The 23,505-nt window shown below is 42.2% G+C and overlaps 1 protein-coding gene across 2 annotated transcripts; it reads right to left on the bottom strand.

Annotated features, from left to right (window-relative positions):
* Window positions 1–12,782: 12,782 nt before the first annotated feature.
* P2ry1 (purinergic receptor P2Y1) lies at window positions 12,783–18,846 on the bottom strand. 2 transcript variants are annotated; one of them, XM_046431647.2, is made up of 2 exons: window positions 17,249–18,846; window positions 12,783–15,120 (listed from the first exon to the last, which is right to left on the bottom strand). In XM_046431647.2, exon 1 carries the CDS (start codon window positions 18,407–18,409, stop codon window positions 17,288–17,290), a length of 1,122 nt encoding a protein of 373 aa, XP_046287603.1. In that variant the 5' UTR covers window positions 18,410–18,846; the 3' UTR covers window positions 12,783–15,120; window positions 17,249–17,287. The 2 variants fall into 2 exon arrangements, with proteins under 2 accessions (XP_046287603.1, XP_046287604.1); XM_046431648.2 differs by having other exon boundaries at window positions 12,783–14,891.
* Between the last annotated feature and the right edge of the window lie 4,659 nt (window positions 18,847–23,505).

Genomic DNA, 23,505 nt, shown 5'->3' with positions numbered 1-23,505 from the left:
GACCTGCTCCTCCTGATGGCTTTAGGACTAGAATATTCAGAAAGGGGAAGGGAAAGGGAGGAGTAGATAAAAGAGTGAAGAGAAGGAAAACGACAGGGAAAGGAAGAGAGACATGGAGAGAGAAGAAAAAAGACCCCAATTAGTAAAATATAATGTTGAAATTCTGCAACTTAAAAGATCATTTTTTTCCCATATTTTCTCAATTTCATCTAAGAAAGCCATCCAGGCATTCTTAGGCCACTCACAGCTCTTACAAATCCTTTTCAAATGTTTAGAACGTAAACGGTCTTCATGGTTGCCCGAGTGCCTTCCTCGTCCACAGCACAAAAGCTGAGGGAGGGCCTAGTCATGCCGAGAGAGAACTGGTGATGGATTTCTGAAAGGATTCTTTCAGAAGCCTTACAAGTATGCAATTTCAAATGTCTGCTCACTAAAGATAAAATAATAGAGTATGGAATAAATCAAAGTTCTTTTTTATTATGGAGGAAAAAAAAACATTGCCTTTTAAGGTTATAAAACAAAACTGGTAAAATTGGCTTGGGACTTCTGTATCTTCTACTCTTGGAATATAAACTTTAACCTTGATCTGACCTCAGTGAGCTGCATGCTGTTGAAGAAACCTGTCTGCACTCTTCTTGAAAATGTGCAGACAGGAGGGAGACCATGAAATGAACTCAGCCCCGAGGCTTCAGTGCACGGGATGAACTGCGGTATTCCCCAGCATTCAGACCCCCCACCTTGGACTGCCTTGAGACAGCTCTTCTACCACTACCTATATCAATCCTCGGGTTGGAAACATTTTATGACTCTACTTTGCTTCATTAGCTAGGTTGTAAACAATTGGGTTATCCAGACCAACCTTTTGATGGTGATTTTGCTGTCTTCTTCTTGCTATCATCCCGAATGGCAATAATCACCAAATTGTCAAATGGTTAGATGGATGGGTGGATTAATCAATGAACCAATCAATTATTTCAAGAACCTGGCATTAACCATGCTTTAAAACTCTCTTTCAACCCTAAAACCCTTTGGATTGGCTTTCCAGGAGAGAGAGAGAAAAACAACAACAAAACAAAATTTAAAAAAACTCTTGCTTTTAATGATCACAGTTGTACTTAAGATTCTGTGACTTAAAAAAAAAGAAAAAAAGACCTGTCATATTTATATTGTAATGTAAGAAAACTGTGGGATTCTTAGGCAATTCCTACTTCTATGTACACACACTGTAACTTGCTGGAGCAGATGAGCGATTACTCCTTATTTATAAAAGTCAAGGAATGATTTTAAAATCTAATATTTATGCCCTGCCCCAAAGAAAATGCTTCAGCATCATCAGCAATTTTTCACCATTACTGGGAAATCTTCATTGATGTCTTGAGGCAAATCCACAGCTTCACCAATCATACAATTTTCTGGGCTTCTCCCTTGTTTTAGCTCTCCTAGTTATCTCTCTAACTAGGAGTATAACAAATCTTTACCTGTTGGTACAGAGGTGACACATAAACATCTCTTCAGAACATGAGTTACAAGACAGCATCCAGAGTCAGTTATGCCATTTTGAGACAGTGCTACCTTCTTTCTGAAGGCCAGGTCTTGACACCCTGAGAAAACGCTAATGACACACAGTAGAAAAAATTCTCCAACTTAGAAACAGCCTGATGGTGAGACAGTTACACAAAGCATTGGAAATATAATTGCAAATATTTTGCCCTATTCTTTCTTTCTGAATTACTGTTTTTCTACCCCTGACTACTTACTAATAATAGCAATTGTACCTGAAGATGACTTGTGGGTTTAACATAGGAAGCAGAACACCTCTCCCCTCAGCCCTCTGTCTAGACCCCTTCCCCTCCCGCTGTGCACAGTGGCTGTAGCATCCTGTCCATGGCTCATATCTTACTGAACCCTCCATCTCTTGGTGTCCAGCCACTATGACCTTCTGGCTTCCCCTGCAAGAGCCAAGCCAGTTCCTGACTTTGTGTCTTTGTTTCTGTTATTCTCCCCACCTGAGGGACTGGCAGTCCAATGACATGTGGCTTGGTGGATAAGGGGCTGCACTCGGCCACCATTTTGTATCTGCCTTTCTCACCTCAAGTAAATATACAGTGTAAGTCAACAGAGTATGTTTTCTATGTAAATGTTCACCAAATAAAGCACCCCCAACTTCCTCCCACCAGACTGCTATCCTACACAGGAAGTCTGGGGTCCACTGTCTGAAGGTCTCCCTCAGATCTCCACATGGTATTCTCCTCCTTCTGCAAGACTCCACCCACAGGCCGGCCCTTTGGATGGGTGGAGTGTCACAGGGTTCTCACTTTCTTGGATTAGTTTATCTTCATCATTTACACTCTTTTCACCATTCATATTCCCCCAGGAGATTGTAAGCACTTTGAGAAAAGGAACTGTGTCTGTCTTGACTCCAACTGTACCCCAACTTTTGACCCCCACCATATCCCAAGTCTATCTGTCAGGTACATAAAATAGGATTTCTTTGCTTAACAAAATTGGATATGTGGCCCAATTTTAAAACACATGACTTCAGAAATCATATTTAGCCGTCTTAAGATGATTTTGGCTGCCCTCTAAAAACAGTATTTCTTCAGTATATTTAAATGCTGCTCTTCATACATGTTGGCATTTCTAAATATAAGCAAATGAAATAGGTCAAAAATACAAAATTATATTATTAGAGCTCCAATATGAGGCCCAATGAAGCAAAAGAGAAAGTCATGAATTCTCCCATTTTCCCAGACCTAGCAAATGGACCCACCAGTCACCCGGTCCATTGCTCAAGCAGGAATGTGGAAATTGTTGGAGACTGGACGGCTCCCTCTACCTTGTCCCCTCCCCATTCAATGAATCCAATTGACCTTGTTCCCTACGTATCTTTAATTGGCATTCACAATGGTGCTAATTCAAATTTCCATCCCATTAGGTCTCAACTAACATGCACAAAATACATTTTGTTAGGTTTGGACTATTCCCTATATTTTCTTTAAAAATCAAAATTTTCTTACTTTGACATGTAACTTAAATCTCTCATTTTTTTTCAATATTTTAAAGAAAGAACCTTTTTAAAAAAATCACAAATATTCTAGATGTCATTGTTGAAAATGTCCAGGTCTTTAGGCAAATAGATGTCAAGTGTAATTTTCGATTTTTTAGGGAATATATTTTATTTTTCCTCAAGGTCAATGGGATCTTTGAGATACATTAATGTTCAGACCATTTGATGGAATTTTTCTAACTAGTGTCAAATATAATTGTGATAAAATTAAAAATATAACTTGAGCTTTCTTATTTGTTATAGATTTGGAAACTGAAGTTGTTTCCTTGATTGATACAGTTTGTTCTGAAGAAAATGTTCTGGTGCTGTTGGGTTGCAATGTAATATTTTAAGGATAATTTTTCTTTATAAAACAATTTAAGAGAGAAAATTACATGAGAGTACTTTTCATGACAAGGGCAGACTAAATTTTAAACAACATTAAAAGACAAAGTAGCAGTAATTTTGAGTTAAATGTATTGTGAGAAACTCATTATTCAAATGGCATAATAAGGCATTTTAATAGTGCTCTCCCTTGTATACAATTGTGACCAACTGAAGTTTTACCCCAAATTATTTATTTTCATGCAAAGAAAGCAGTTTTGTGACTTCTGGATATTTGTTGAATTACAATTATTATCATTTTTTATTTATTTGCACTTTTGGCAGATCCCAAAAAGGGCTTGATATTTCCATTGTGACTATATAGCAAGGAACAGATTATCTAATAAACTTCATAAATTTACTTTCAAAGAAGTCGAACAACCCATTATTATTTCAGTTGCTTGTGAAGCATGGAAGAAAGGTTTTGAAATAATTAAACATCCAGGGAAGTGATAATATTTTCATTATATTAAAAAAAAAACTCTTAATCTAAGTGTAAAAAAAAAAAAGTTGGTTTCCAGCAGTTGATTTTAAAACCAAGTTGAGATGAAAAGAAACTCTAGAGTCCTGAAGTGAAGATTTGTTGTGCCACATAATGGGATTTGACAAGGCTGAGAAGGCTTGAGTCCTAATGAGCGCTGTGGAGGCTAACAGGAATACCGTGGGGACGGCCGCGCAGGCCAGAATTGGATTTGGAAGCAGCAGGAGGGATACATCCTGGCAACCAGGGGCTGCTTGTTCTCTCGGAGTTGGAGACTTCAACAACAACGACGACGACATAAACACAGGCGCACACGTCAGCATGCTTTAGAGTCAACGCATGTTGTCACCGCAGAACAGCCAGTTCCTTCCATCTGGCCTGAGAAAAAAGGGCTCCCTTCTCCTTCACTCCATCTCGCTGAGCGCAGGGTGACAGGTCACAGGCTCATTGTCTTGCCTCATTTGGTTCTGCCCAGCACTGACCACTACTCCTTCTGGAGTTCTGACACTGCCCATGTTCCTTCATCCTTCTTTGTTTTCCTGGTCATTCTGTCCTGGTTTCCTCAGCTGAGACTTTACTTTGACTCCAACCCTCTTAAATTTCCTGCTTCCTCTAGTTGATGCCACTGACCTCCCTCAACAGCTGCCCGACCCCTCGTTTTGGCCTCCCACACTGGCGTTCACCCTCAACAACCTCCTTTAATTGAGCACTAGTTAGTGCCAGGAAGTTTATAAAGAGCGTCACTTAAGTCCTCTCATTTACACCTCATGAGGACCTCATGGGGCAGGGATTGTTGAGCCCAGTTTTGAGGACTGAGAAAACTGCAGCCCAGAAAGGTCAGCTGTCTTTCCTAATTTCTCCTGGGTTTGAATCCAGCTCATCGGAGTCTTGAACACTGCAGAATGTTACCCTTCCGCTCTGCTATGCCACATGACAAGACCCACTCTGACCTTGTAGTAGGATTCTCTGTTTCCGCTCCCTTCACAGACGGTCTCCATTTAGTGCTGCCCATTTGGGGCCGGGCGCTCTGTCTGAGTTCACATGTGGTCATGCACTGACTCCTCTTCCTATTGGCATAGTAGAGGGAGATCAGGGCAAGTCAGGCAGGAGAAGAATAGCAAATTCTCATCTTTGTTTGCAATTATAAGAAAGACTACAGAGAGCTCCTATGCACCTTTTATTCTGTTTTGCCTAATAACAGCTTGTAAAACTATAATACAACATGACAAACAGGATTCCCCACATTGATAGAGTCAAGGTAGTCTCCTGACTCTCATCACAAGATTCCCTGAGGTTGTCCTTGCTTAGATATATCCACCTCCCACCCTCCTGCACCACCCCCAATGCCTAGCTGGTCCACTCACCTGGTATTCATTTCTGTGATGTGCTCATGGCTAGAGCATCATGTGAGAGGATGCTAGAGTGGCTGCGTCCTTTGGGATCTCCCTTACCCCAACTTAGCATGGTCCTCTGGAGATTTGTCCAGGTTATTGGCTGTATCAATAGTGTGTTTCTTTTTATTGCTGAGTATTATTCCATGATATAATTGCACCACTTATTGAACCAACCTTCTACTGGCAGATATCTGGGTTACTTCCAATTTTTGCCCATTACAACTAAAGATTGGAAACATTTTGCACAGGTTTTATGTGAATACAGATTTTCATTTCTCTGTAATAAGTGTTCAGAGCACAATTTATGGGCCGTATTGTAGTTGCATGCTTAAAGGGAAGAAAAAAAAAAAAAAACCTGCCAAACTGTTTTCCAGAGTAACTGTGCCATTTTACATTCCTACCATCAATGTCATGAGCCAATGTGATGATCCAGTTTCCCATCCCATCACTAGTATTTGGTCTTGTGACTATTTTTGTTTTAGCTATTTTGATGGGTGTGTAGTAATGTCTCATGGGAACTTGCAGTTCCTTAGCTGATGATGCTGAACATCTTTGTTTTTTGCCACCTATATACACCCATGCCTTGCGCCCACTGTCAACATGGACTATTTGTGATTTTACTAATGAATTTTGAGAGTTTTTAATATATTCTAAATATAAGTCCTTTTTCAGATATGACATTTGTAAATATTTTCTTCCAAACTACAGCATATCTTTTCCTCCTCTTAGCAGGATCTTTCCCAGAGAAAATATTTTAACATTAGTGAAATCCAATTTGTCAATTTTCCTTTTGGATGACATGCTTTTGGTATTTCCTAGAAGTTTCTCCTGGTCCTACATTCTGAATATAACCTGTGATTTTTCTATGGTTCTGTGGTTTTACATTTAAGTGCATGCTTCATTGTTAATTAAATTTTTCCATAACGTATGAGGTTTAGATCAATGATTTTAGAGTTTGTTTTGTGGTTTGTTTAAGGATATTTAATTGCTTTGGCACCGCTTGTTGAAAAGGCTCTCTTCTGTTTAATTGCTTTTGTACCTTTGTCAAAAATCAGTTGGGTATTTTTCTGTAGGTCTAGTTCAGGGTTCTCTAATATGCCGCATCCATATATGTGTATATTCCCCTGTCAATATCACACAATCTTGGTTACTATAGCTACATAATTGAGCAGTTTTGATTACTTTCAAAACTGTTTAGTTATTTTAGCTTTTGCTTTTATTTGTAAATTTTAGAATAATCATATTTATATCTACAAAAAATCTTACAGGAATTTTAATAGTTACAATAAATCTATGTATCAATTTGGGAAACATTAGCACCTTTTCTGGGGTGGGGGGGCTGCCAGGGATTGAACTCATGGGCACATCCCCAGCCCTATTTTGTATCTTTATTTATGGACAAGATCTCGCTGAGTTACTTAGTGCCTCACCATTGCTGAAGCTGGCTTTGAATTCACAATCCTCCTGCCTCAGCCTCCTGAGCCACTGGGATTACAGGTGAAAAATTAGAATCTGTATTTTATTGAGTCTTCTAATCCACTAATATGGTATGCCTAACCAGCTTGATTTATTTCATCAGCATTATATAATTTAAACCTATAAGTCCTGTATGTGTCCTGATAGATTTACAACTAATTACTATACTTCATTTTAGAGTTTATGTAAATGGTGTTGCATTTTTGATTTCAGCATCCATGTGTTCATTGTTAGTGTATAAAAAATCCAGTTGATACTTGTATGTTTAACTTGTATCCTGTGACCTTGTTGAACTCAGTAGTTTTAGAACTTTTATTTTGATGATTCCTTGGGATTTTTTCCTACCAGCACTATTACTCTTTAAATGACCTGCTTAGAGTCACAATGTCCGGTCAGGTCTCACTGCCCAGGCTCCCACCAAATCCCATATAATGCTCTTTCCTGATTTGAACTTTCCGTGGCTCTCTGCTGCCTACTGCAATGAGCACAAGCCTCTTTGCTTGTTCCTTAGAGTGTGTTTTTATTCTGCCCAAATTACTTTCTTTCACACACTAAGCTGCAGTGAATCTATTTTCTTCCTTCTTCTATACAAGTCCATTCTCTTTCCATTAATTTGCTCTTTATTTCTTCTCTTAGCCAAATAAAAAGAAAGGCTATAGTGCCTTTCATTCTTATCCCCCAATATTAAATCCTGTCTTACCTTTACAGCCAACTGAATAACAATTCCCTCCATGGATACACTTTCACAGTCTATTCAAGTCCAACCAAAATCACCTCCTCTGTGGAATTCTTTTGCCATTACATATTGATACAGTTCACTCTGAACTTTTCTACATTTTTGAATAACTTTGTACTAATTGAAATGCCTACTACATCTCTGGCACTCTTGAAGGCAGGGGTTATAATTGAAATATTTAGCAATGGTTAGGCGCTACCTTTAATCAATCTGTATATAGTTGAATGTTAGCCCTGGTTGGGGACTTAGACTATATAGTTCTTAACTCAACCCCATCCTTGGCGTCAGCCTTACCCCCTCACATCTGCATGAGAACAAAAGAAAGCAATAACATTGACAGTATCACCATATCTTCAGCCTCAATTACAGTCTGCTTAGGCTGCTCCAGTTGTTTATCGTCCTGTAATAAACTACCCCAAAACTCAGTGGCATGAAATAGCCACAATGTTATTTTTCTCATAGGTTTCTTGGGTTTGACATTTACACAAATCTCTGCAAGGCGGGTTTGTCTTTGTTCCATGGTTTGTAAGGCTCAGCTGAGAAGACTCATGCAGCTGTGGGTGACAAGTCTGGATCACTTTTCTTCACTCATGTCTGATGCCTGGCTGGTATGATCTGAATGATCCTTGGTATTCTCTCCCCCCTCCCCCTCTCTCTCCCTTTCCTTCTTCCTCTCCCCCTCCCTCTCCCTCTCCCTCTCTCATGCACACAGGTTTCCAGGCCCTCTATAGATAATTCATCTCTCTCTGTGACTTTTGCAGCATGTAGGATCAGAGTGGTCAGCTTCTTGTGTGGTAGTTCAGGGCTCCAAAGACAAAATTCCAAACAAGCTAGGCTGCATGACCTTTGACGACTTAGTCTCATAGTCACAATACACCCCTTCTGCCACAATCTGTTATTCAATTTAGTCACAGGCCCTCTCAGATTCAAGAGGAGGTAACATAGTCTCCAAGTCTTCCTGGGGAGAAGGCCAGTGAATTTAAAGTCATGTCTTAGAACTACTGCAAAAGCCTCAAGCCCTGCCTGAGGATGATCGTTCCTATCCCTGACTCCATCCATCAGAAGGCACCATCTGCCTGCATTAGGGGAAGTCTTAATTCCAAAGTTCTTGTGAAATATCAATGATTTCCGCCCTGGGATCTTTCTAAACCTGCCTCTTTTCTCCCCGTGATTTAGTGAGGCATTCTTGCTACAAGTTTGCTTCTAACCAGCTATCGCTTCTTCTCTGTCCAGTCCATTTCTTCTCTTCCGACTTCCTGATTTGTATCTGTCTCCTGACAGCATGTCTTGCCCTTTCTTTATATATGTTCTGGAGACATAACTCCCCAAAGGAGATTTCTGTTTTCTTCACTTCTTCTTCTTTTTTTTTTTTAAAAAAAAAAACCCAAAACCTGCCCAAAATGCCCCAGTGAAGTGTTCCCCTCCCTGTTTTTCCCAGAAAACAGCACTTTGCTATCTGGTAACCCAGGCTTGCCAGGAAAGGGATAGCCATCCCGGCTCTCCACTACTCCTTGTAATTCTCCACCCACCAACTGTCCCTTTACTCAGTGTTCTCAGTCACCAAACTTGAAATCAATCTTCTCATACAACTTCCATGATCTTCCTGCCTCAAAGCAATACCCTAGACTCACAGTGGTTGGCCCTCCTCTGCTCGGTGGCCTTTCCTGCCCTTCATCCTCAATAGCCACAGTTGTCCTAGATGAGCCCTTCCCCTATGTCCTGGTGGTACCCTCCACCCACCTGCTTTCACCTGGAGCTTGATTCCTCTAGCGTCTTTAAGAAATCCCTCTGTTTACCACCTCTTCTCTTTCTGATGTCTTTGCTTCAAGCTGTAAGTGATACAGAATTACCTCTTGGTCAAAATTCTCTTCTAAAGCTAATGTCCTCATGGGCTGCCTTAGAACTTCTGTAACTCCATTACCCCCCACACCCACCTCCAGTGTCCTCCTCTGTCCATCTTTGCTAGTGATGCTCCCCTCCTCCCCTGCTGCCTCTCTGCTCCTGTCTGCATATACTCCCTGGTGACTCCACCTACTTGATTGGTTACAGCTACCGTTCCCACCTAGATAACTCTCACATCTCTTGCTATGACCCTGCCATAAACTCTGGAGTGGCATTTGCAATGACAGATTGCACCTTTGCAACCAGATGTCCCATATGTATCTCCAGCCTCAGGAGCACCGCAGCCCTTCCTATCATCCCCCTCCTCCCATCCTCCCCAGGTAGAGCACATTTTTAAAACTTAGCTTCCATGCCAAGAAGTAATGATGGTGATAACTAATTTTTAAAAAATAATCAAATGTGAAATTTCACTCCATGTGCTGCTTAGCTGTCTGCAGCAGGCAGAGTGCAGGACACACTGATGGTCAAGTAAAGACAGATGCTGATTAGCATAACCAGTATCTCAGGGATGGGCAATTCTTTTAGCTGTCCTTACTGGAAATGCTTTTCAAGAATATCTCCAATTTTGTTCTTATTTTAAGCTCTGCAGGCATCTTTCTGATAACATAATTAGATCTACCTTGAACAAAAGGCAGATGTCTGTTATTGTGACTGGGATATAGCCACTGTATACTTGAAATTGGCAATCTAGCTGGTAAATGATTCTCTTGTCAGTTTGCTTGGTGTGAGTCAGTCCCTCAGCATTGGTGAACTCTAGATGAACTGTTGAGATCAAGTTTCTGGATCTGCAAAACCAGAGACCAGACTGTGGGACTGAAAATAAACCATGAACCTGAGAGGTGAGGCCCAGCAAAGGAGGTCGGCAAAAACTTCTTGTTCATATAGTTTAGCTGGATTCACTTTGTCTCCTGCATCTTTGTTCCCCTGGGCATGTGCCCTAGTGCAAATCAACAAAAAGTCGAACGCTTGACTATGTGAAGTTCAGTGGGGCACCCCAAGGAATAATATTAAATGCACCCAAGAGACCACTTAGTTCCACAACATGAATCTCTAGGAGACCAGCAAAGCCTCCACAGCATGAAAGAAGATGACAGAAGTCTAGAACAAGCACAAATAGCACAAGAAGTGGCAGAATTCTCAGTGGCCACAAAAAGTGCATGCCTGCCCCTCCTGAGTGGGAGCTGCACAGAGTACCATGTGCTCTATTTCACTTAACTCCTCCAACACCCTGTGTGTGGTGTACCCTTGTGCCCATTTTGTAGCAGGGGAACTCACAGCCAAGAGGGTTTAAATAATTTCCCAGGGCACACAAGTTGCAAGTGGTAAAGTGGGTTCAAGCCCAAGGATTCTTATCGTAAAGCTGATGTTATTAAGCCCAAGTGGAGATTTACTGTGTTGCTGTTAATTGTTCAAACATACTAAGAAACAGTATGAAGTGGTAAGTCATCGGCATTTACATAAATCCGAATTTCAATTAAAACATCTTTTAACTGCCAACAACCATCCTGAAAGGTAGGCTATGCTGCTTCAATAATTTCTGTGGGAATTCTAAATGGAACGTTTAGAAGCAAATGGCACTAAAAGAAAGAATGGGACAAGTACATGTACAAAATTAGCAATTACCATTGTACTTACTTAAGAACAGTTTTGAAAAACAACTTCTCTTCTCCTATTCCTTTAACTTCATGCCACCTGTTACTAAATGAGTAATGGAGAATTTTCAAAATTTTTTTAACCATGATAAGATAAAAAATAAAGTGTCCACTGAAACCTAGGACACAAGTGTGTGTATATAGATTTATATGCATATATATGTATATGTATCTGTAAAGTTGTGTGTCTGTCTGAAATTAAAATGGCAAAGCATTTCCAGGTTACAGCCTCTGGACTATTCCATTTTGTTTTGGTTAGGAGCATTAATCACAACCCAATGCACTGATAGACATTCTTTGCTAGATCCACCTTTGAATGAAAGCTTTGTTCTATCTGCAAACCAAGGTGACAGAATTAACTGGATCATTTCCAAGGTCTCTATTGCTTTAGTCCATCATCAAGGACTTCCCACCTCCACAGAGGTGATTTTCTCTCCCCACAGGTCATCTAGAAACACAGTGCTTTTCTATCTTTGCAGTGCCAATGACCCCCATGAGCCTCTCTTGCCACTGCCCCTACCCAGTTCTCCCAGCTGCTCAGACCGGGGGCCTGGCTCCATCCACAGCTGCTGTTCTGGACTGTCCATCCCAGTGGCCATGCTGGCTGGAGATGGCAGTCCCTAGGGGCCAGCCCAAAGCGTTCTAACCCTGCAGGCTTCAGCAAGCATGGCATTAACATTAGCATGGACTTCCAGTGACATCCGCTGTGTCTATAATGCCCCATCCCATCCGATCTCTGGACCATAAGACTCTACTTTGAATTTAGGAAAAGCATTTTACATCTGGCAATGGAAGCTCTGGTCATATTGGGGGCAAAATTCTAAATCTCCCAAAAAGAATCTAAACTCTCCAGTTCTTTATGGCAAGAGAGGGGGAATCAAAAGCACATTGACTTCTGGAGAGACAGAGCTCTCCAACTCTAGCCCCAAAGTGATTTAGAAGATCAAAAGTTGTTCAAAGCTTTAGAGTAAATTCTTCTTCAATCAGAAAGATAATTGCATAATTTCTATTTATGTACCACACACACACTACTACCCTCACACACTACACTTGATGTTAATAAGTAAGGCTTCCCAAATAGTGAACTCTGGACAGCACATCTAATGGAGGAGCTGGCAGCGACTGACATGCATCCTAAGGGCGGCAAGGGTGCTAGGTTTTCCACACACAGGCTTTTGTTACAGGGCCCCCTATTTCAGCAGACACCAGGAAACCTAACGCAGGACCATCGTTCACCTACCTTCTCCACTGAGATAGAAAGAGGGGATGTTTTAAGATGCTTCATTCCATCATCTGCATTACCTCTGCAGCACAGTGAACACATCTGCGAGATGCAAGCAAAGTAGGTGAACAGACAGCAACCACAATGGACTATCATTAGCATGATGACGTCCATGGATCACAAGTCAGATGCAGGAAGATGAGAGTCAGTGCTTTAAACCCACATGGGAAGTACGTATTAGGGCAATGCTGTCTTTTGCTTTAAATAATTAAATCACACCCTTGTTGACAATGAAAGATCCAATAATGATGATATTAGGAATCACCTTGCATCTGGATGCTTCCCTTAGCATGTAGTTTCACAGCCCAGTTTTCACCTTGAGAAATACCCAAGTTAGTTCAACACACCCACAGGACTTGTCTGTATGTAGTGTATCAATTCAGGAAAACTTGTGCATGATAATACTGTAATAACATAGAAGCCAGAAGCCACGTTTTATGGTTTTATTGAGTCTTTTTCAGTTTTAATTGTCTATGGTGAGTACAATTCTAGTGACTCTCATTATGAACCTCTGCTGCTGCTATAAATAGTGGGTACAAAGTTGGCTGTCATGCCTTAGCCACACACACACACACACACACACACACACACAGATTCTGCATACTCCTGCATGCAACAGTACTATGCTATTATAGGAAATATATACTCCTTTTATTAAAAACACAATTATACACAATTAGTCTGGATATCGTTAAGCTACCGCCTATTGAGATAAACCTGAGAAGGCTCAAAATGTCAAGTAACACTGTTTCATACCACCCATTCAATGGCACTATTAATCACAAAGAAATCTTGTTCAATTCTCTATATTAAAATCACAGATAATATAAAAATAAACATTTTTGCAAAAACACTAAAACATAATTCAAATTCACAAAGCTTGATATGTAACATATATTCACCTTCATGTTAATGTGTGATGTGTACACGACAAGGTACATGAGAATTTGAAACTGTCACAGAAATCAGCAGCCCAATAAGAGAATGAGTCTCCAAATCCTGCTGTTAAAGCTACCCACCGAACAATGAAGACATTAAAATCAATAGCAATGTTGAACTTGCTGATAGTGTTACTTAAAAATTCCATCTCAAAGAAATTAAGATTATACAATTTCACTTTAAGAAGAAACACAATGCAGAATCTTCAGTACTAAGCAATAACAGGTGATAATATCAGCTGATTTTTTTTTCCCATCTCCCTGAGGCCTGTCAATAAAGTCAAATGTTGGTCCTATAATGCACATTCCAAAAGACAAACACAGAAGTGACCAACTTGATGTAAGAGAAGCATTTTGCCTTTGGGAGTGGATACTCTGATCACAGTGGGGAGCAAAATTCTAAATCTCCTGAAAAGACAACATGTATTTTTCTATAATATATATAAAATGTAGATAGACAGAGCCAGTCTGGCTAAAGTACTTCCTATTTTGACTATTGATTTTATGATAATCTGACACCAGATTGTGTCTACACAGAAGAACTCTGAAAAGGCTAACACGCAAATCCATTTAAAGGGAAAATTAGTCACTTGCATTGCGAAACAGATTTTCATATTTTAGACACACAGAAAACCAAAGACGAACATTTCAAGAAACTGCTATTCGAAAAGAGCATCGTGATATATAATTGTCATTGTGTCTATGCATCATATATTATGTTAAGTACACCAGTGTGACATAATAATATACATTGTAATAAATACCATTTACATCATGATATTGGATCTTTCAAGAAAGTTTTTCAGTCTGTACAAATGAAGGACTGTGAGCTTCCTCAATAAATACTATTACGATAGGTACAATTTAACCAGCAATGCTGAAGCTTCAGTAGATCTAACTAGGATCACCTTTAAGTACTGTCACTAGTTGAAGCGCAGCTGCTGTAAGCACTGATATCTGATGTATCCAAAGGTTATCAATCAGTGTCCTGTCTGAGGAGACAGAGAAGACTTGCAGGGTATGACCTGCCCATCACAACCTCTGGACCTTGTAAACTTGTGAGTCCAGCACTGGACTGCAGAGTCCTAGAAAACACAGTAGCAGATTTCTTGCACAGTCCAGTTTTCAAGCTTTGCCAAATCCCTTACAGCATCAGCAAATGATGTCAGAAAATCCTTTCTAATCCACGAAGAATGGTCTTCAAAGGGTCAAGAGTCCCACAGCTGGCCCAGCGGCAACTTTATGGGCTTAACTCTGAATTCTGACTTGCAGGCTACATTTCTTCTTAGCTTATCTTTCTATTTCAATGTAAATACAAATTGATGTTCAAAGAGTCAAAGATATCCATTTATACAATCAATAAGAATACTTGAACGTGGCATTAAAATATTTTTGTAAAACTTAGTTAACTGCTAAGTTCTATAATTGTAGCAGCTTTTTCATCCAAATGCCAACAGATTGCTGCCTCTACTATTCAAATACTTACTCATTTCCTCATGTGGCATGAATCAGCTTTTCAGCCAATAGATCACTATTTCATCCTGACCCTCTGTTATGTTTTTCACCATTAGGACGGATCTTCCCAGAGACTTCTGTTGGCCTGGAAGGAGTTGGCAAGATCATTCTTGTTACTAGGTGGCATGCATTCACATGTCATTGTTGGCATGAAGCAAAGAAGAAACACTTTGGAAAAAAAACATGCCAATTAGTAAAAGGACATTTCTAGCCACTGTCCACCTTCTGGCTGGATCTGCTCTTACAGAAAGTTCTCTGGAACCTGAAACAATGTATTTAACACATCCCCCCAAGGAGTCTGGGTATCCTGAGACCTGAAAGGAAGAAAACCTAATTAAAAAAGAGAGAAAAATATTACAGAAATGTGTACCAGTGGGCTGCAAGTTCAAGTATAATACAGGCAGTGGAACTGTGGTCAGTTTAATAATGTTGATATTGTTTGAAAGGGTCAATACCCTAAAAAAAAAATTAAGTAGATTTTGTCTTAGGATTTTAAAACTGACAATGTTGTATGAGCCTCATGAAGTGAAAATGCTGCAAACCCTCATTGCTCAAAAGGAGGAAGTACAATAGGTTTCTTCTTGACTTCATTTCCATAATCCTATGCATTAAGATGCACTTGTGAACAAAAGCACTACCCAGAACGGCTAAACACAGCTTTTCTTCATTGATCTTAATGGCTGGAGTTGGGTAAACTGAAGCAACTCCGAAAGTCTCACAATTCTCAATCCATCTGGGCATTGCAAGTACTGACACCAATTTCTGAATTCCCTGTCACACTGTTTCATAGGGCACTGAGCTTCCTTCCTGATTTAACATACAGCCCTACATGACTCCACTTATGAGGTGCTTCTAAATGTGTCCTCCACCCTCAGCCTGCACTCTGTGCTGTCAGCTGGATGGGGTCAAGTTTTACAGCTGGAAACTCCTTGGATGTTGGGTTTATTTGTGGTTGTTATATTTTCTCATCATTCCCACGATACAACATTTGAGCATTTCAAGGGCTAGAAATGTAGTAATTCAGTATTCACTGAAAATTATTATTTAAGTTGTTGAACTATTTTACAAAATTTTCATTAAAGCCTGGCAGAATAAGAAAACACTGCCAGGCCCTCTTCATTCTATAGTTTGCTTTGGATTTTTTTTTTCTTTCTTTTTTTTGGTACCAGGGATTGAACCCAGGCACTTAACCACTGGGCATATCATATCCCAGTCCTTCATTCTACAGTTTGATTAGTACTTTCTACAGTTTGCTTTTCAGTGCAATGATACCTTAGATGCTTCAATTTAATTTCCCATACTTCTCTTTCCACATGTTTCATTTTCCTTTAAATGTTAGGATGTAAGATTCAGGAAGACTTTAGCTTCCTATTCCATCAATACAACCCATACAAATTCTGCCTACTTCTCCTTTTCATATTGCATTTAAAGTTTTCAAACACTCTGAAGAAGCAAAAAGAACCTTTCCACCATGGTTTTATAGTCCTTGTTCTAGAAGTTCTTTTCCCACCCTCACTTGCCTCCTGTTTAAGAGTATAATTGTAGCCTCTGCATTGTGGGCGACCCTCAACCACCCACTTCTGAAAACACTGCCCCCATCCCTCAATTTGCTAACCATTCTTCAATTGCACTCAAACTTTACTCTGTAATTTTACTGTGATTTTTGTAAACTTGTTTTCACAGATGTGAGTGAGCACTTGTCCTGGAACACAAACAAAGTCCTAAGACACTGCCCAGCAGTGTGCAAGTAAACTCATTATCTCAGGAAGTCTAGCAGGGCTCATGGTGTTTACAAGGAAAATACATGCACTTTGATTACTTCAAATGCATTTTTCCAGTAAGATAATATATGCAGACCTCTACCATCAGACATTTAGTATCCAGGGTGTCTTAAGCAGTTTTCCAGAAATAACTGAAAAATAAACACTTTTCAGGTTTTTATGTTCATTGACTTTACTTTTCTATTCAATTCCCCAAAGAAATTCAGTCAGCTGTGTTCATTCTTTACTGGACGAACTCAGTTAAGGACTCTTAAACTATTCTAAGTATGTTTGAGGATATGGATTTTCAATTTGTTCATGCCATGGGTTATTAAAAACAATAAACCAGGATAAGTCACAAACTCAAGTTTCAGGTGGCTAGTTTTCCTGGAGAAATTATTAATATTAAATAGCTCTACTTCTCATGTGCACACACACTTTAACTAGAAAAGCTTGTAAATTTTAAAGGCAGACAAGAAAGTAAAAGTTTAACTAGGTAGTGTTGTTTTATTATATAGACTACTAGTCGGTAAGAAGGGGGACTGAAAAGAAACCTGAATGAGCTAAGCGCAGAGGAGGGCATTTCAATCCCCCTCCCCCTTTAACTCACTACATTCTTTGAATTTTCTCTTAACTAGAAACTTAAAGGGGAGAAAGCAGTTGGCTGTGTTAAGCATCCTACCATGTTACAAAAGTGAGGTGTTTGGGGATTCTGGTGCCTTCACAGGCTCCTATCTCCATTTTGCTTGAACTCCGATAAAATATTGAGGGTCATGTCCTCGCTCTTGGATTGCAAATTTGCCTCACTTCTTCTGGAAGCTTTCCTGGTCGCTCGGGAGAGCCTCCTTCTGAAAGTATCTCCAGCCAAGAAATAGAGGATGGGGTCCACACAGCTGTTGAGACTGGCTAGACCTCTTGTCACCTGATAAGTGGCATACACCCTGTCATTGAAAGCACACATTTCTGGGGTTTGAAAATCCAGCCGGGCCCTCAAGTTCATCGTCTTCATCACATGGAAAGGGATGTAAGACACAGCAAAAACGGTGAGCACGATAATCACCAGGTAAATCGATTTCCTCCTCAGAGGCGAGTTGTCCAGGTCATTGTAAATCAAAGCTCTCACGATTAATCCGTAACAGCCCAGGATCAGCACCAACGGGACACAGAACATGGCCACGGTCGTGCACATGCTGTAAATGAAGTAACTTCGTAGGTACTCATCGGAGGTGGTGTCATAGCAGGTGACGGTTTTGTTCTTCCGGACCCCGGTGCCGGAGTAGAAGAGGATGGGCGAGATGGCGGCCACCACGATGAGCCACACCAGCACGCTGATGTAGACGGCGTTCTTCTTCTTGAGCCTGCCCAGGGACTTGAGCGGGTACACCACGCCGCTGTACCTGTGCGCGCTGATGCACGTCAGGAACAGGATGCTGCCATAAAGGTTCACGTGGAAAATGAACCTCTGCAGTTTGCACATGGCATCCCCGAAGATCCAGTCGGTCTTGTTGAAGTAGTAGAAGATGAGCGCGGGCAGAGTCAGCACGTACAGAAAGTCGGCTAGCGCCAAGTTGAACATGTACACGGAGATGCCACTCCACGGCTTCATGTGGAACACGAACATCCAGATGGCCCCGCTGTTGCCCAGGAAGCCGGTGATGAACACCAAGATGTAGACGGCCGGCAGGTAGTAGAACTGGAAGCCCGTCTTGGTCAGGGCACATTTAAAGGAGGTGGTGACGGCGGCGACGGAGGCGACCGTGCTGTTTCCCCAAGGCGAGCCCGGGTCGGTCAGAAAGGCAGCGTCCGTCCCGTTGGGGACAGCCGGCCACAGCACCTCTGTCATTCTCTTCTCCCCGACTTAGGCGGCAGCTTCGAGGGGGAAGCGGCGGCGAGAGGGCGGAGGTGGCAAAGGGCGCAGGGAGCATCGGCAAAGCCCGCGAGCGGAAGGGATCGCGCGCGCGGGGTCCCCGCAGAAGGGTGCGCGCGGGGGCTCGCCCACGCCGGCTGCAGCCGCGCGTCCCCCCGGGGCCATGAAATCGGCCCGGGGCAGCGCCTGAACCCGGCGGCTGGGCGGGCCGACAACTTCCCCGTCCGGCTGGCGGCGCCGAGGTTACACAACAGGGCGCACAGGGCACCGCCGCCGCCAACTTTCCAACTGCGCTTTCCCGAGGGTCCGCGGGTCCGCGCTGCCGAGCACGCCTGGTGCGCAGGCACGTCAGGCCGAACTCGCTCGGCTGAGGTCCGGCGTAGGGAGGGCGCACCCCAGCCTCCTTCTCCCAGGGATCAACTTCGCTCGGGCATCTTCCTCCTCCCTACCTTGGAGGCGAGGAGCTAGGCTTCAGGGCGCCGCGCCGCTCCGTCCGGCCCCCCTCACCCTGCGCACGGCCGCTGGGGTCATCGGTGCACGCGAGGCCGCCGACCCGTGCCCTTCTGGGTCGCGTCCTGTTCGCGGTCCGTGCAGGTCGGGGCCCTTCCCGAGGCCCGGCTCAGTCCCGAGTGCAGAGGGCAGGCGGGAGAGCCGAGCTCCCGGCGCGGTGGGCGGAGTCCGCGCTCGCGGGGAGGCGAGGGGCGTGCCTGCGCCCGGCCGCCCGCGCTCTCGGGGGCGCCGCCGGGGCGGTCGTCTAGGGCGAGAGGGTCTCTGCAGCGCCCGGGTGCGTTCAGTCCCCGCCCGGCCGCCGCCACCCGAGTCGGCCGCGAGAGCGAGGGGCGCACTGGGTCAGAGGCGGCTGCTGGCCAGCGACTACCCGCGCGCGCTCCTCCGCGAAGTGAAGTTGCTGACACACAGGAAACCCTCCGGACCGCCGAGCCCCGCGCCGCTGGCGCCCGAGCTGGCGTCCTGGAGCACAAGTGTCCGGGGCCCAGCCCAGGTGCTCGCAGGCTCCCGCAGCTCGCGGTCCCCAACCGGGAACGCCCCGGCTGAGCCTGGCACGTGTAGGAACCTGCTGCTGGGACGGCGTGAGCCTCCGCGGAAGCAGAGGGGGCTGGGAGGGGCGTGCCAGCCTCCAGGCGTTCTCGGGGGTTTGTTTTTGTTTTTCCCCTTTTTATTACAGTACTTTTTTTCTCCTCTTAATTAAGCAAATAAACCGACGTCACGAGTCACGTCAGTGTGAGAAGTCAAAAGGAGCCTGGTGAAAATTCCCGGAGTTGATTTACACGCTGCTTCAGTTAACACCCCCTAGACAAGCCAGCTCGCCAAATCCTCCCTGGAGCACGTCTAACCAAAAGATCAGAAACTCCAGTGAAAGAAAGAAAAAAAAAATCAAAATTAAACCTTTTGGAAGTAATTTGAATATTAAATCAGCTTTATGTAAATAAATGTAAAGAACAAAGTGATTCAGGTAAGGTTTGGGGCTTTATTACCGATCATATTTTTCTTTAACTTTTCTTTAACGGGATTACTTATAAATACCTCTAGTAAGTATCTTAAAAATTAAGGACATCCTTAATCACTGCATCTGTTGAGAAACTAATTTTTTAATTTTATTTGAAAGTATCCAAATTTTCGACAATGCATTTCAAAAATGTGCGTAAGCTCAATTGAAATGTAAATGGACCCATACAGGAACGGAATCAAACAGCACTTCTTGACAATTTACTAATTAATAATGCGTTATTTTTGTGACTTATTATCAAAGGCTATTTATTCTCTAAGAGGAATAAAGTCCAAGAATAAAATGCATTTCTCGCCCCTAATGTTATATGGTGGTGCCCCTTAAAAAATACTCAAGAGGAAAACCACAAACTCCTGGCTTCAGTACCAGAAAGGATAATCCACAGAGCCCGGGATGGTCCTTTAGAGGAACATGTGAAAGCTCCACTCCCCCGCACAGGGGAAGGGACTAGCTGGTATGGTGAGTTGCCCTGAAAGGAATAGCATGAAAATAACTTGACAAAAACAGAGTCATATCCCAAGTAAAGTGTCAAAATGTTGCTGTTCTGATGGCTATCTTGGTTATCTTGTATGTTTCCTTCCGGTCTTCAAATTAAATGATCCCATAATTCTGAGCTTTGATGTGAAACATCTTTCTGTTGTTTGATGAGCACAGTACTAGCTGGGATGGATGGAGAGTCTATTAAGAGGGAAACGGAGAAGCTCAGCTGCTCTGAAGGCTGAGGCAAGAGGATCCTAAGTTCCAGGCCAGCCTCAACAACTTAAGGAAACCCTATCTTGAAATTTAAATTTTTTTCAAAAAAGGGCTGAGGATGCAGCTTAGTGGCAGGGCACTTCTCTTACCTATGTGAGGCCTTGAGTTCAATCCCCAGCACCACAAAAGAAGGAAAAGGAAGCAAAGAAAACCATTAAGAGTGCTCCATAGGTATTAACTCCCCACTCTTTCTCATTTTTCATTTGCAAACTAAGCAATATGTAAGCTCACTCAGAAGCCTGTTGCAAGTGCATTAAGTCATAATGTGAGTGCTCTGAAATGTACACTTTAGTCCAAGCACCATTAAGTACTTTCAGAAAACGTATATCTTAGTATGAATATGGGGGAGGTAGTTATCCCTAACTACACTGTGGACTTTTTAAAACTCTTTTTTAAAATATTAAAGTATTTTAAATATTTAAAATTTAAAATATTAAATCTTTTAAAAAATATTTTAAAAGATTAGATTATTGTAAATACTGCTTTTTACCTTCAGCATATTCAACTTCATGTTTATAATGCAGAAGTTCAATTTAATTCAAAATTGTGCTTTATGAGAATAAGTTATGTGTAACTTCAATAATCATTTGTTCATAACTTTCTATTGGTAAAACATTGAGCAAGATTTAATGAAGGAAAAATAATAAAATGTCATCCAAGACCTAACAACAACCTATCAGTATTCATATTGAGTACCAATTAGAGATACCTTAAGGTATCTATAAAGATCTAACAAATGTGCTCTGTGTCTTTGGATATTTATCTCCAACATTCCGTGTTAATTTGCTTTTTATTTGAATAGCAATGTGTTGGGGCTCAGATACCCTAACGTGTGACCCTCTGCTGGGCTGAATACTCTGAGCTGGAGGAGACTGGAAGGTTTCAGATGCAGTCAGTCTCTCTCTGACCCTCTCCTGCCTATCTGTCTCTCCCTCTTCTTTCTCTCCTAAAACCAGAAATTCTCTTCCCCAAGGTTGGTCTAGATTCTAGAGCTCTTCTCCCCCAAAGCCAGCCCTAAGACCCAGAAAGTGACTGTCTCCCTTCTCCCTGAAGACTCTCGATGCCCCACAGCTGGGAGAAAGAAGTGCTGCAGGCCAAGGCAAGAATCATCCCCAGGAGACCTGCGGGGTTTCCCTCCTCCAGTTACCCCTAGATAATGCCTCTTTAATCCAGTCACCTTTCTGTGGACTGTCAACGGTCTCCATCAAACCTAAGCATAAAAACAGTTTTCCCTGGGTCCTTGGGTCTTCATGTCTGAAGGCTCCCATGACGTATAAAACTTTGTTTAAAAAATTATGTTCTTCTCATGTTAACCTGCCTTTGTTATAGGTGGCTGGACCCTGACCCTTATGATGGCAGAGGAAGGTCGTCCTACCTTTCCATCTCTACAGATGTAAGTTTCCTGCCTTCGAGGTATTTATAATTTAGCTGGAAATGCAGACGGTACACAGTTAACCACAGTAACAGTGTGGAAGACCGCAACAACAAAAGACCTCGCCTTCATATTCAGTACTATGCACACCCAAGGAACGCCATCTGCTTTATTCTTTAAACTATCCTGTGACAGTAGTTGGCTGTTGTAGCCCTATTTTATAAGTGACGAAACTCAGGGACAGAGAGGTTCCTGAGCAACCCATGAACACACGGCAACCTAAACAAACTTAGGCCACCTCTCTCTAAAAACCCATGCTCTTATTCACTATCCTGGGATGAGATGCAGACAAATGAAGGACACCGTTGGGGGGCTGAACTTTCAGTGGCCAGGACAGGCAGGGTCTAGAGAGGCTGCTCACAGAATCCTTGTACCAAGAGGGAACACTCAGAGCCAGATCTTGAAGGCAAAGAGTGATTAAGATGCTTCCCAAATATTCTAGTTTTCCATATAGGTTTTATAAAACTAGCCAATAATTTATATATAATCCAAAAAAAGATTGACAATTATTAGAAGTCAACAGTCGCTCTCTTCAGCCTTAGACTCATGAACAGAAAGGCTGCCTTCTGGGGTCTATGCAAATTTTTAATACATCTTTAGCAAATCTCTTCTTTTTCCTTCTTCAACGTCACAAGAAGTCCACTGATCACTGGTGATGAAAACATTGAAAAATTATGACTGAGGGCTTGGACTACATCTATTTTAATTAAGACCCCCCCCCCCATACGTCTCCTTCCCCTTCCCTCTCCCCATCTCCTGCTCCCTTTCCTCTGTTGATCTTTCTGCCATTTACCAATAGTATTTTTTTTCTTTTTCTTTCTTTTTTTTTTTTTTCCGTATTGGAGATTAAACACTCAGGGGCACTGGACCACTGAGCCACACCCCCAGCCCTATTTTGTATTTTGTTTAGAGACAGGGTCTCACTGAGTTGCTTAGAGGCTCACTTTTTGCTGAAGCTGACTTTGAACTTGTGGTCCTCCTGTCTCAGCCTCCCAAGCTGCTGGGATTATAGACATGCACCACCCACCTGGCCTCTAATAGTTATTTTTATTTATTATTTTTTCAATTAATTTCTGTGGATGTACACAATGGTGATATTCACTGTGGTGAATTCATATATACACATAGGAAAGTTAAGTCAGATTCATTCTACTTCTCTCCCTTTCCTATCCCCTTCCCTTCCCTTCATTCCCCTTTATCAAATCCAGTGAACTTCTATTCTTCCCTCCCTTCACTTATTGTGGATTAGCATTCACATGTCGAAGAAAACATTGGTCCTTTGGTTTGGGGGATTGGCTTTTTCACTTAATCTGATTGTCCCCAGATCCATCCATTTACTGGCAATAGTCATAAAGTCATTCT

This window comes from Marmota monax, unplaced genomic scaffold (assembly GCF_021218885.2).
Source record: "Marmota monax isolate L192 unplaced genomic scaffold, Marmota_monax_Labrador192_F-V1.1 WCK01_AAM20220418_F8-fsc00022, whole genome shotgun sequence".
NCBI lineage: Eukaryota > Metazoa > Chordata > Mammalia > Rodentia > Sciuridae > Marmota > Marmota monax.
The sequence above is the reverse complement of the archived record's forward strand: the minus strand, read 5'-3'. Positions and strand labels throughout refer to the sequence as shown.

Coding starts and splice junctions, on each gene's coding strand:
- P2ry1 (XM_046431647.2), bottom strand. CDS start 18,409: ATGACAGAGGTGCTGTGGCCGGCTGTCCCCAACGGGACGGACGCTGCC.